A 14,040-nucleotide genomic window follows, 5' to 3' on the forward strand; every position below is an offset into this window, starting at 1 on the left:
CTACCCCTTACATTGTTTGAAAGAAACTGATATGATATTGACAATATCACTGGATATCACAGTCAGCTAATAACGTAAACCCTTGATACCATGACCTATTTGTTATCATGTTAAGGGCATAATATATATTTTTTCCTGAAAGAGATTTCTTTTCTTGGATTTTTGACACTATCTTGGTTCCAGGTATCTAGATCGTCGCAAGAGGCTGATAATCGCCATGGATGCAGCTTTTGGAATGGAGTATTTGCACTCAAAAAATATTGTGCATTTGACTTGAAGTGTGACAATTTGCTTGTGAACTTAAAGGATCCTTTACGGCCAATATGCAAGGTATTTATGTTGCAAAGTTTTCCTTTTGGCAACTTGTCTTGACTGTTGAAGAAGTTAATCACGTGCCCTATCTCCAGGTTGGTGATTTGGCCTGTCAAAAATTAACGAAATACTCTGGTTTCTGGTGGTGTGCGAGGAACCCTACCTTGGATGGCGCCCGAGCTTTTGAATGGCAGCAGCAATAAAGTCTCAGAGAAGGTAAAACTTCAAATTCTCATCTGAAATTTTACTCACTAGAGTAGAGCAATTTTATGATGACCAATAAAGAGATAATGGTGACATTTATTTATTTATTTATTTATTTATTGATATAAAAGGTGACATTTATTTAATTTCCAATAGATCTTCAAATTATCTGTATCTCAGATTATGGTGTCTCTGACCAGCTAAAAATTTTATTTCTATTTCTCAGGAGGAATTTTCATGCATTTCTTTTGAATGCTATAATTGAAATTTTCTTAACTTCATTTTTTTTCTCTAATTTACTGCACCCAGAATAATTTATTTTGGGCCTTCTGATTTATTGTCCGGTTTGTTGGCATTGAAATTAAAATTAATCATGTGTAGCTCCGTGCTCTGTGGGACTGTTTTAATGGTCTCTCATTATCTTTATTGTATATGATCTTAATATTCCCTTGCAAGCACGGACTGATGACATATTTTGTCAACTCTCTAGGTTGACGTGTTCTCGTTTGGCATTGTATTATGGGAGATTCTTACTGGTGAAGAACCATATGCTAATATGCACTATGGTGCAATCATAGGTATGTTTCTTTCTCTTCTCTTCTCTTCTTAAAGCTGTCTGTAGTTGCTTTACCTCAGAGTGTTCTTCTACCTTTCTAAGGCACGAGTCTTAGCCAACGCATTTTTCACTGATAACTCATGATAATCGAGTTACACTTGAGAACAAGCCTGATTTAATGTTATGATCAAGGATTTAAATTCTCTGGAGTTGAGAATCATGAATTTATGTGAAGTTTTCCTTTTAGTACTTTCTCTCATTTTATTGTTTTTTATAAAACATAAATTTTTCTCTCTTTCTTAAAACGGAAAACTTCATGAAATTCATGGATTCTCATCTTCAGAGGATTTAAATACTAAAGATCAAATAGTTGAATTTTTAAAGCGTAGGTCAATAAGTGTCAGTTACAATTGGAATAAAAGGTCCATATAAACAAATCGGGCAAAACTATAGCCTATATATTCTCACACACACATGTACTGATCTAAGTTACCTACTTTTGGACCAAATTAATAAATTTCCTGAACGTGGACGACACAATATAAAGAAAAGACAATCAAGGTAATAAAACATATCTCCTGGAAGATCGACCATCTTATTATGCCAATTACCGGATATATGATCAGTTCCCTGAGCAGAGGTTGTTTCTGTAAGGTAATAGAGTTGGATGATCTGTTTAACATATACTGAGAGAATTATGAGCTTTCTATCATCTTTTTGGACTGAGAATTATTCCGCTATCACTTTCTTAAAGTAAGTCATCATATAGGTTTAGGTGGTTTCCTTAATCTATGCGTTCCGTTGGAATATTCCGTTCACCAGAAACATCATTTTTTTACAGTTAAACTTCTGTTTGAAATTTGCTGGAAGTTTTTATAGTTTGGTCAGGCTTCACTGTAGGATCTGTTTCATAACAGATCACTGGGAGATATCAGATGTGCTTCGCTTAGGTAAAATAATTTATGATTGAGAACAGATTTAAAGATATTCTAAATTTGAGTTATGAATTTTGAATGTAAAGTATCAGATTATGTCGCCCTTGCATCCCATCATTCCACCTTTATCCTTGTTTTCCTATGGTGTTGTGATTGGTATCTCACTGCCTCCGTGACACACACTACAAGCAGGAGGCATTGTAAATAACACATTGAGGCCAACAATCCCCAGTTATTGCGATCATGAGTGGCGGCAACTAATGGAGCAGTGTTGGGCACCTAACCCTGCAGCCAGGCCGTCATTCACAGAAATTGCTCGCCGCTTAAGGGTGATGTCTGCAGCTGCTAGTCAGACCAAAGGGCAAGGCTATAAGGCATCTAAATGATTGTTCAACAGATCTGATGCCTTTAACTTAATTCATTTGCACTGCAAATGTGGTATATTTATACAGAAGTCTCGCAATAGTACATAAAGGATTGTCATTGTAAAATTCTGTTTTCTCCTCCTTTTTTTTCCTGCTTACTGGATGTATTGTGTGCCGGACCACATTAAAATCATAGTTGTTGATAATTTTGTTTGTAATGGTATTTGCACAGTCAATCTTGGACTATGAATTTGGTTCCTTTCTTTCCTACTATTTCTTTTGAAGGAACACTCTGATCTTACAATAGAATGAAACTTGAAACTGAAGGGTTCATTTTTTTGTGCCTGTATATGTTACAGAACTACTTAAATTTGAGACACTGGGATATATTTAACTCTCTCTTGGCTACAGCTTCTGTAACATGATCAAATTCAACATTCAGCTGCATATAACTAAGTCTTCTCCTCTTTTTGCTGCCAAAGGTCAAACAAAATGCAGTTTTTCTCATTCATTTAACACATCCGTTTATTTAGATACTTTGATTTATTCAAATAATTTCTTTATAAATTGTAAATATACATTTTTCGGTAAAAAAAAAAACATTGTAAATATACGTTTGTATTGCTAGTTGCAAGAGATACAATAAGGATAATGTTGGAAGAAGTAGCACGGGGTCATGGATAGTAAACCCAAAAGAAGAGAAGAACATTATTTGAAGTAGTCTCATGCTTCTGATATTTCAGCTATCGTGGCGAGTTCAGAAGTGATCTTTGGAAAATGGTTAAATTGGTTATACTTTTTGCCACTTTGAGGATGTAGGTTATTTTCCTTGCTTTAATAAATATGGTTTGGGAATGCTGTCCCTGACATGATCAAGAAGTACAATTATGAACAACTAAACATTTTTTTACAAAATTTAACGCTTTTCGAGTATGAAAAGATTCATGGCGAGGTAGAAGATAATTTTGACTTTATTCGGATCTCATGTTGCAGAGACCAATCATGGCTGTGAATGAGAGCACAACCATTCTGCTGTCTTTTTTCCTCTATTTCGCTGTAAAAGATAAATAGATCAAGCTAATCATTACTAAACATGTAAATATGTCAGATATAGATCTCATGACAATAACAAGCATAACATGCGTGCATTAGTCTTCCAATTTTCCGAGAATTTTTCATGAATGCGTTACTAAGTTGCTTCTTGCCAAGCAGAAGCCATCATTATTGACCTTCCTCTCCACCCAAGCAGAAGGCAACCCTTCTGACTGGACAATGTATATCCATCACAGTCATGAACAGAAAGCATCATTCTAGCTTGACTTGTGCACTTCAATGCCATGACTTGAAACCCTGCTCGTCCCAGTTGCCTTCGCCATCGATCTACACTTTCATGCCTTTCCATCCTATCAGGGCCTTCATAAGCTACAATGTTGCGAATCTCTCCTGCAAAATATAATCTTTCGATTTTCATCCTCGGCTGGCTATTTCTTGGCATACTTGCCTCAAGTGAGTCAAAAATGGCAGAGTAATAGTGTAATGATTCCAGAAATCTCCCTAGAAAGAAAGGCCCATTGTGGTTTGAATCTTGCTCTACCACAATAAGTGCAGCCGGACCTAACTTCTTGATTGATTGCAGAATTGCCTTGAGATAACCCCTACTTTCTTTTACATACTTGTGCAAGTGCAGGATGCAATTAACAAACAAGGCTTCTCCTTCTCTCAAGTTCAGATTCTCCCTAGTTAGAAGAGACGGGGTTGCCGGCTCTGATATTATGTGGAACTCCAGTGCTATCCCAAAGGAGCTTGCTTCCTCCGCAAGAAAACTCATGCTTGATTGAAGTTTCGGTTCATCATCTTCGTAGTTGATTAACCCTGTGATCCGGAGCCTTGGAGTGCCCTCAGGCCTCGAGGCAAGAGCCCTTATCAAGGAAGACCATTGAAGGGTATGTTCCATTCCAAGATCAACTACGTGTAAAGAGTTTTTCCCTTGTGATGCTTGGCATATAGCTTCATTTGCAGCCATGTAGCCAAAAGCAATATATGGTGTGGTTTGGTAAAGGAGATGAAAAGCTTCCAACTTCATCCCCTCGTTACCGAAGAGGCATTTATGGTAGTACTGTTTTTCGCTGTATTATCTGAAGATACATTGTGAGGAAGAAGTGACAATCTACACTTCAATCCTTCAGCAAAACAATAAGCGACTCTCTGTAATGAGTCGCCGCAAGGACTAGCCAAAGCCCAAATTTTTCTAAGCAGTAAGTCTGCCCGCTGAGTGTCTCTGCAGCCCACAGCCTCAGCACAAGCCAACAGCATATGAAGCAAATCTAGCCCCTTGTCCGTACCAAGGCTCATCTCTTCTGCACCAAAGGTGCCCCTCATCTCCATTTCTTCTCCCTCCGTTGTGATTGGAACATACCCATAATATTCTTCATTCAACATAGCGAATGGGTCAATCTCATCATCATTCACCATGAAAGGATCATAAGTTTGACCATGATGATGATTCTCTCGAGGTTCTTGATATTCTACATTGGCATACTCATTATCGTCATGCTGGTCCATATTGATGACGCTATCAACAAATTCCTCAACTTCTGAAGAAGCCAGACATGGAGTGCTTGTGGTGGCAGCACCGGGAGAAGACAGTTCAGTTTCACCAGGTACTGTTGGTGGTTCTTCTTGATGATCTTGGCTCTGATCTCCTTGCTCTTGCTCTATTCTCGAAGGACAGAACCTTCGAATGGCGAAATCGTGATTGAGATTCTCATTCATGGAGGAGGATAGCCAGATGTTCACATCTTCCATTGAGATTGAGGAGCCTGGAGACGCCTGCAAAAATGGAAAAGGAAAGGTTTATAGTATTAGAAATTTCTAATCACCATTGGTTCATAAGAGCTAAGAAGTTAGTTTCCCTTTTGACTTACAGGAGTCAGAATATTCTTCTTGTGGTAAATGCAGGAAATTAGCTTCATACAGAAAACAAAAGTATATTCTGTGAGAACAGAAATTAATATAATTCAAAAATAACATCAATATTCTCAAAGAAAGCAATCTATAACTTCGTTATATATTATGTGCATTACTTTTGAAATTAATACAAAGATTACCAGCTAAGTATATTCTGTAAGCACTGCCTTTGTAGCAAACGCAATGTCTAATTCTTTAATAAGTTTTGCACGTCAGATATGAGTAGTGGTCAATTCCATACTACGAAAAATAAACCAATGGGATTTAAGATATGGATGAGAATTTAATAAAATGATTGTATCAGTAAATTTTGATTTCTTTTCATAAGCTGATTGCACTTGTCTTAAATACAAGGAGCTTCTCCAATTAGGAGGGAGTTCTGAGGCTCTAGGATATTCTCAAACAGTTACTATTAATAATTATGTATTTAAGGGGTATGGTACGAGAGAAATTTGGTTCCAACTCCCACAACCACTTTCATTTATGGCTCCATCTTCCAGTGATATGTTGAAGTGTCACTTTCCCACGAGCCTGTGCACACTAAGTCTATAAAAAAATGGATTGAAACTAAAAACCCTTCAATAATCTGAGATGTTACTGCTCAAGTTAAGTTTAGCAGCAAATACCCCTTTTGATCCTAATTATAGGGTAAAGTTAACCAATTTCATGATTCTTAAGGAATGATAGTTAATATCTTTAAACTTATAAAAAATGTTTAACTTTTTAATTTTATCTTCGCTAAAATTAATGATCATCATAAAGTATGTTTAAGAATTATAACTTGATGCGATCAAGAGGGGCAATATTGAGAAAAAAATTAACTACTATATTTTTGCCCTATTTGTAAGACTAAATAGAGTTTTAAAACTTTGCCCTATACTATAATTAAAATCGGAGGGGGTAATTCATGTTGAGCCTGGAGATAGGATCTCCCTCGTGATTGTTGTAAATCATTTTGAAGGATTATGCTGTGAAGCACAAAAACTGCACGACAAATACCCTAGTTTTGGTACAAAAGATTTAGTAAGGGACAGATAGAGAAGATAGATTCCTACTTTTTGGAGGGGGAAAGACTCATTTTCAACACAGCATCATTTTTTAACCAAAGCATAAGAGGAAACATATACAGACAAATGGAAATAAAGTAGAAGGTAGGTCTCTCTTCCTCCCTTTGTCTCTCCAAATTTTCATTACCAAAACATAAAAAAAAAAAAAAAATTGCAGAGGAATCAATTTATAGATGAAGACAAACAAAACAGGTTTCTAAATATTCATTTATAACTCTGTATGTACAGGGAATCCGCCTAAAACTCAAACCTCTCTTGTCAATGTCTCTCTCTCTCTCTCACAAGATTAAGAAGAACTAATGTGCCACACACGAGGTAGCCAGGTAGGTATAGGGAAACCAGGAAGAAGTCATACATAGTAATTAATTTGGTCCTGTTCATTTGTTCATCATTATAAAGAGGACGGCTTTTGGCGGTCTTTTAAGTGTTATACATGTGCCTTTCATCAAGCCGTCAAGTAAGCTGATGAGCTTCATCAAACTTTCACTCTGCAATTTCTGTATCCCATACCAAGAGGAGATATAGTCCCATGTATGAACACAGTATATGCTGCATTTGAATCTATAAAGTGGTGGCAATCACGAAAGGCACTATAAAAGCAGCAACTCTGTTTAATAAAAAATGCAAATATAGGATTTGAACTCGAGATTGCTGGTTGAAAAAAAGAGGGAAGCCGGCATTGTGAAGCACGAGAGAAGTGGGGTCGGTTGGTTAGTTGGTTGGCATAAAGAAAGAGAAAGAGGGAACCTTGGATTGGATTGTGTTGGTGTGTGTCATGTGTTTGTTTGCCCTGTGAAGGTATATTTCTCTCTTTGGTCGGCTAACAAACAATACGACGCTTCAAGGTGGCTTCATCTAACACCCACCTTCGACTTTCCATAAGCCATTATGTAGTTATTCAGTTACTGTTACCTCCTCCTTTTTTGTCTTTTTTATCCTCTCTTTTTTTTTTTTGGGACCTTGTCTTTTCCTTTTCGATTAATCTTACAAACATCCTTGTTTGCCTTTTTTTTTTTCCCTCAAACACCATCAATTTGATGTCATATTGCCATTTACTTTTAGGACAAGTCAGCAAAGAAGATATATATCTGCATTCTTGCGAAGCAGTGCTAATGGTCCTCTAAGCTTCAAGATGAATTTAATGGTTGTGCTGATAATAACAATTAATACTACTCTGCCCCTCAGTATAAGACGAATAAACTTCACAGCCTATTAAGACATGGTTGTGGTAACATTGAAATTGTAAAAAGAAAAAGATGTAACTTTCTAATTTTTACCCTTTTTATAATTAGTAATCATAATAAATTGTTGTTTAAGAATTCAAATGGAAATAAAAAATAAGGGATAAAATTGAAAAAAAAAATTGATTACTCTAACTTCATTTTATATTTACTTTTTTAAAAAAAAATTCCATAGTCTAGCAGTTTCCTGTATGAAAAAAAAGACATACATCCACTTACACACATACAATCATTATTTACTTTTTAAAAAATGTGATGAAAGAATTAGACCTAGAGCCTCTTTTGAGTTGCTATAGATATTATTTAATGATTTTTTTTGTTTTTCTTTAAATACAATTGTTATATATCTATTACTATCTGGTTAGATTCAAATATTATTATTAAACTAAATTAGGATACCTCTGTTAATATAATTATTTTATTTCAAAGATTAGAATTTCTTATATACTTATTTGACTAGATTATATTCAAATATTCTCGAGCTAATTGGGGTAGTTCTCCCAAAAATATTTTATTGCATTCATACATAATCTAACTCAATATCTCATGTTTAAACCAGCTATAATTGATAGTCAAATATCTTTTATTTTTTTAATTTTTCACCTCTCTCAATAGATACTCAAACATTGATTCATCATATTATAAGAGATTAAATTTTTTTTGATAGTCTTAATTTTGATTGACTATTTTTTTTTTGTTAGGAGATATATTCTTTTATTGGATGACCGTGACATTTAAAATAGTCATGGGTGAGATTTTTTTTTTCTTTGAGTGGCTTTGAAGCTCAAAGTCAAAGAGAGTTTTGTAGTTGAAGTGCGTTCAAACTAAATACTAAAGTACTATTTTTGGCCCAAATTTAAACATTATGACATGGCCTCTTATAGACTTGGTGTTTTAAAATTAATAGTTTTTAAAAAAAATCACACTGAAGTCTTATAAAAAGATTCTAACTACCAAGAAGTCCCATAAAATGTAAAAATAAAGCTCTTCATCCTTCTTCTTGCTCTTTATCTAAGCTTATCTCTTATGCTATGCCACACTCCTAGTTGTCGCCCTCATCCTCATCTTCCCCTTCATCCTTCTTCTTTCTCAACAATACTAAGCTTATCGGATTCCTCCTCATCCTCCTTTTCCACTTGTGCTTCCTCCCTTACTGGCGATGCTATGTTTATGATGCCATCTTCCACTCACTGCAACGTTGAATTGCAAGGCCAATATAATATGAATCATCTCGATGGCACAAGCTAAAGGCATAGCCATTAATGAGTTTGCACGCGGCAATAAGAGCATTGGGCTCACGTGGTCCCACTAACGAGTTCGCAAACATTGATTTGTGGTTGTTGATTCTTGGGTTTCTACATAGCAATAGTCGCATCTAAGGCTTGGTTTTCCTTGGTGAGAACAATAGCAATAGAACGAGAAAAAGAGGAGAAGGAAACTCCATGAATCAAAGGCTTTGGAGGGAGGGAGGAAATATGTAATTTTCTAAGACCATAGAAGAGATAAAAAGTTAGGAATATGGATCTACTGACCTGGGTGAATGTAAAATTGGAGCATCTGATTCATATTTCTGATGGTATTCATATTTGATTCTTTCCTCAATCAGTTGAGTTATCTAAGGAGTGTAAGAAGGAGAGATTTATTAATCATTTTCTAGAGGTTGAAGTTCGAAAGAGGATAATAAAGGGGTAACATTCTAAATTTTTAATCTAAGAGTAAGATTAATTAAGAGATTTAATTAACTAATCGTGGCAATTAGAAGTTAATGTTAGAGTTTGGATTTCCTTTTAGGCTGCTTGGACCTCATAGGATATTTTAAATGAGGGTTGGAAAGGCTATTGGGCCATCTTGAGCCTAAATTAGTGGGCTTAAGTATAGTTTGCTGTTTTGGCAAATTCGCCACGGTGAATGGCACTATGCACCATAACAAATTTTAAACTCTCCAAACGTGTTTTAAGCAATGAAAACTAAGGAGATTTTTGAAGGTCTAGTCGAGAGAAAACAAGGAGATCTCTATTAAGGTTCGTCTTAAAGCTATATTAGAGGCTATCTAGAGCTAGAGACACCTTGGGTAAGCTTCCTTCTTCCCTCTTCTCTCTTCTTCTCATTTTCTAAGGAACTTTTGGGTTGAGTAAGGTGTTATTTGAACCTACTGTTGCTTGCAACCACTTAAATGAGTTCATTGAAGTCTATGAATGTTGTTTAATGCTTCCAGTAGTTGGTCTTGGTGGTTAACAGCATTAAATGCCTTTAATGAGAGGTTTAAGATTAACATTAATGCTAAGTAAGCTAGTTTATGCTATTAAGAGTAGCTAACAATGGTCATTAAGCTTAATAGGAGTTATATAAGTTAAAGGAAGAGAGTTTTAGAGCTAATTATGCTTAACCATGCTTAATAAGGGTATTAGGCCTTAATCATGAGTAAGGATTAATTAATAATGATTAGTCATTAATGTTGTTTTTGGATTTTTGTTGTAGATTGATTATGCTCAAAGCTTGAATTTGAGACAGCTTTCTTATGAGATCTAAATTTAACTCTTAAGGTAGTAGCCTAAGAGTAGATGTAACCAAGAATTTAATTTGAGTATATTATATTGTTTGAAAAATTGTACCAATGTTATGATGCCTTTGAATTAACAAATAAAAGCATGATGATGAATTTATTAACTTTGAGTTTGACGCATGAGTTACAAAGAACAAGTCTTTATGATGAATTGTGGTTGGTGATTTCGTATATATAGTTGTCATGTGAAGGTGTGATTATGAATAGTTGGACCTGAATTGGCCATGTATTGGTTATGTGGCCTTGACGATTGATAAAGTGGTATGCATGCAAATTCTTGAGTTATAGTGATAAGCATGTCATGCATTATAATTGCATGAGTTATTGAGAACCATGAATATGTTAGCACAAGGTTAGATGATAGTTTTATAGTTTTTCTACAAAAAAAACTTTAATAGTTTAGGCTCAAATTTAACTTTTTTTAAATTTTCTTTACCATCTAAATTTAGATTTTTTTTAGTTTGCTCTAATGGCTTATGGCTCACAAAAAATATAAGGTTAAATGAAAATTTTTACCCTAAACTATAGAGTTAGGGGCGATTTGAATCCTAAACTTATATGTAGTACATTTTGAAACCTTAATAATTAAATTTGATATAATTTTACCCCCATTGTTAAATTGATACAACATTGACCATCAGCTGAAGAGGGAGAAATTTTGTTTTGACCTAGTATTGCTAAGTGTGCATTTTCAATTCCTCAACAAGCTACTCTCTTATCCCTTTCCTTTATTATTATCATTAGCACCACCTACCATATCCACCTTGTTACCACCATCAACCAATACCTCCATCTCATCTATACTAAGCACTACTATCCTCTTTTCCCTCTCTCAGTCATCAATTTCTCTACTAACACCCACCCCTTGTCGTCCTTCACTATCATTATCATTAAACCCCTTTCCACTCCATCATGACCTCAATGTGTCCTATTCTCTGACAATCCCTTCAATTGTACTTGCAAATCTCACTACAAGTATACCACGACGCACTATTTGAGGCTTAAAGAAGTTCTCACAGCTTGTATAGGAAAGTCTTACTTGCGTGGTTGTGGGAGTATACCTCTAAGATACATCGATGAAAATAAGGGCAACAAGACATTTTTACACTGCAAGCAAAATCACAACTAGCAAAAATAAAAATCAGCTAGAGGTAACAAGCAAAAAGCCAAAATCAAAATTAGCCAACAAAAACAAGAAATTCAAAAGTAAGAAATTTCATATCTAAAAATATGAAATTATTAAAAAAAGGGTTTTAGAGTGATTTTAGCAATATATATAGCATTAAGAGAGAGAGAGAGAGAGAGAGAGAGATTGATTAATAGAGGGTTGTAGTTGAAGGGAATATTGAAGAATAATAGCATACAGGTTGAGATTGAAACTTGTATCTGCAACCATGGCACTGCTTAATCCATATAATTAATGCTCTTTTAGCTTAGCATCTATCACATTAGAGTTCTTCAAATGTGAAGACAATTGATATAGCAAAAAGTGCATATTGTAAAGCAAGAAATATCAAAAATAGATATACTCTGCCATAAAAGAATTAAATTTTTGGCAATTAGAGTTTGGGGAATTTTTGCAAAATGGTCTTAGTAATGTCATGGATAAAAGCAAAAGAGAGAGGGAGAATAGGGAGAAAACATGCCACCTAGGAATGCAAAGAAGCAGAAATGTAAAGAGAGAAAAATTCCATGCTACTTATCTGACCCCTTACTTAAAGTAATGGGTGTTTGCTTCAATTTAACATTGGGGCAAAATCATTCTAATTTTAATTGTTTAGAGTTTAACATATATCACTTACAAATTTAGGATTCAAACCATCCTTGGCCATATAATTTATGGTCTAAATTGCCATTTAACCTAAAAATATAACATATTGGAAGAAAACTTAAAAAATATTTAAAAATTACCGCACAATAAAATTTTCAAAGTGATATTGCGATTTGAGCCTATGTTATTAGAGTCCAAATAAAATCCTTACTTTCTATATCAGTGTTTTTTAAATTATTATAGTGGTATATGATAAAAAATCTGGAAAATAAAAAAATATTATTTATGATTTATGAATAATTTAACTTATTATATATATATATATATATATTCTGATCTAGTTAATATATTTTAACTTTTAAAAAATTGTGTATATTTCCATATGATTAAAACTTGGGTTAAGGTCCAAACATGTCATCGTACTATTTCTCTACAAGCACTAAGCACCTTATAATTTTAAATGGAGTGATTTTCACCCTAAAGTATTTTTTTTACAGTCCAAGAATGGCCTTTTGTTAACCAGGCATGAAATCCATCATTATTTACTAATGTGGCAACTTGTTGGGCCCACACATGGTGCTGACTTGGCTTTAAAGGTGGTTAGTTTGACCTTTTTTGACCAGATACATGTCTCCCTCTTCTTTAAAACATCAAAGGCTGACCCCATTCAAAGGAAACATTCATTGTGTTTAAAGTCCATATCTGTTATATTGGCTCTAGACAGTCTACTTTTGAATTTTTTGACTAAGTACTTTGATAAACCTTAGGAAAATCATAATCCAATCTTGCTTTTGAATCTAGATTGAGGGCCAGCAAACCAAATTAAAAAGCACAACCAGCAAATCTATGTATCAATTATCTAATTTATTTTGATACTCAGTATGAATCTACTCGAAAAATGAATAGAACAAGAAAGGTAACCAAAATGAGAAATCCAAAAGATGAGGAAAGTAAAATCTAGATAATGACAAGTCCCTCAGAGACTTTGGTCAGGGAATGGATGTATGCCTCTAAAATAAAGTCGTGAAACCGAAAGGAGAGGCAATTAAACATAACAACACACACAAAAGAAAATAACCAACAAAATGCAACAATTTAAAATCAACTTTCGATAACACACAATAGAGGATCACCTTTAGGCATAGGCATAGTACAATGCGAGCCATCATTGAGGAAGTCCTGGTAGATTTAAGGATGGGCATAAGAAATAGTGTCATAGTAAGAAATCAAAGGGATTTGGCGAGAAGAGCAGTAATGGTGGTATTGGAGAGGAAGAAGATGAAGGGAGGGTTGGTGAGGAAGAGAGAGAATAAGCGGAGGAAGGAGAGAGCAAAGGGAAAGCAAGGGAAGAGCCAAGAGAGGAGGAGGAAGGTGAGGTAGAGCTCGAAAACGTGAAGTATTTTGGCAATGATGATAAAAAGGTTGAAAAAGCCCATAAGAGAGAGTGGGATTTTGAAATGGCAAGTGAAGGGGACACGTATTGGTCAAAAGGGTTAGACTAGCCACCTTTAAAGCCAAGTTAGCATCATGCGTGAGCTCCACAAGTTGCCACATCAATAAATAATGATAGATTTCATGCCTAGCTAGTATAAGGATATTTTTAAATCTTGAAAAAATATTTTAAATAAAAATTATTTCACTTAAAAATATAAATTATTTAATAGTTCAAAAAAAGAGTACATGGATTAATTAACATTAAGCCTTACAACTATTGATCAGCCTTAGTGCTGGACATCCTCAAAGTTAAAATAATAAAACTAACAATCTAGATATTATTTTATCCTTTTAGGCTTTCACCCTACTATTTAGCTTATTTTAATTAATTTGTAATTTGTAATGCTACCCAATTCCAAAGATGCCCTCTATGTTTATTTTTCATTCCTAAATTATCCCTCCCTCCCTCCGCAGACTGAGGCACCCGCATGCGCTGTCATTTTCTGGATAAGTCACAGTCGTCTACAAGGAGCGCAGAAACATCCAGTATCTTTACACCACGTGGACGCTGGGAACGTACCCTCAAATAGTCAGAGCTCTCACATGCCGACACGTGTCGAGGTAC

At 34.8% G+C, this 14,040-nt stretch overlaps 1 protein-coding gene and 1 pseudogene across 1 annotated transcript; one reads left to right on the forward strand and one right to left on the reverse strand.

Annotated features, from left to right (window-relative positions):
- The first annotated feature begins 407 nt into the window (after positions 1 to 407).
- On the forward strand, positions 408 to 2,698 carry LOC129297279 (uncharacterized). Its single transcript, XM_054935635.1, has 3 exons — positions 408 to 528; positions 1,007 to 1,094; positions 2,200 to 2,698. The coding sequence occupies exons 1-3, from the start codon at positions 481 to 483 to the stop codon at positions 2,391 to 2,393; spliced, it is 330 nt and encodes a 109-aa protein (XP_054791610.1). The 5' UTR covers positions 408 to 480; the 3' UTR covers positions 2,394 to 2,698.
- Positions 2,699 to 3,431: 733 nt separating this feature from the next.
- Positions 3,432 to 13,334, reverse strand: LOC129297281 (GRAS family protein RAD1-like; annotated as a pseudogene).
- Positions 13,335 to 14,040: the final 706 nt, after the last annotated feature.

The sequence above is a fragment of the Prosopis cineraria genome, unplaced genomic scaffold (assembly GCF_029017545.1).
Source record: "Prosopis cineraria cultivar Desert tree isolate PC_DT_omini unplaced genomic scaffold, ASM2901754v1 PC487, whole genome shotgun sequence".
Lineage (NCBI taxonomy): Eukaryota > Viridiplantae > Streptophyta > Magnoliopsida > Fabales > Fabaceae > Prosopis > Prosopis cineraria.

Coding starts and splice junctions, on each gene's coding strand:
- LOC129297279 (XM_054935635.1), top strand. CDS start 481: ATGGCGCCCGAGCTTTTGAATGGCAGCAGCAATAAAGTCTCAGAGAAG. Junction 529..1,006: donor GCAATAAAGTCTCAGAGAAG/GTAAAACTTCAA, acceptor TCAACTCTCTAG/GTTGACGTGTTCTCGTTTGG. Junction 1,095..2,199: donor GCACTATGGTGCAATCATAG/GTATGTTTCTTT, acceptor CACTACAAGCAG/GAGGCATTGTAAATAACACA.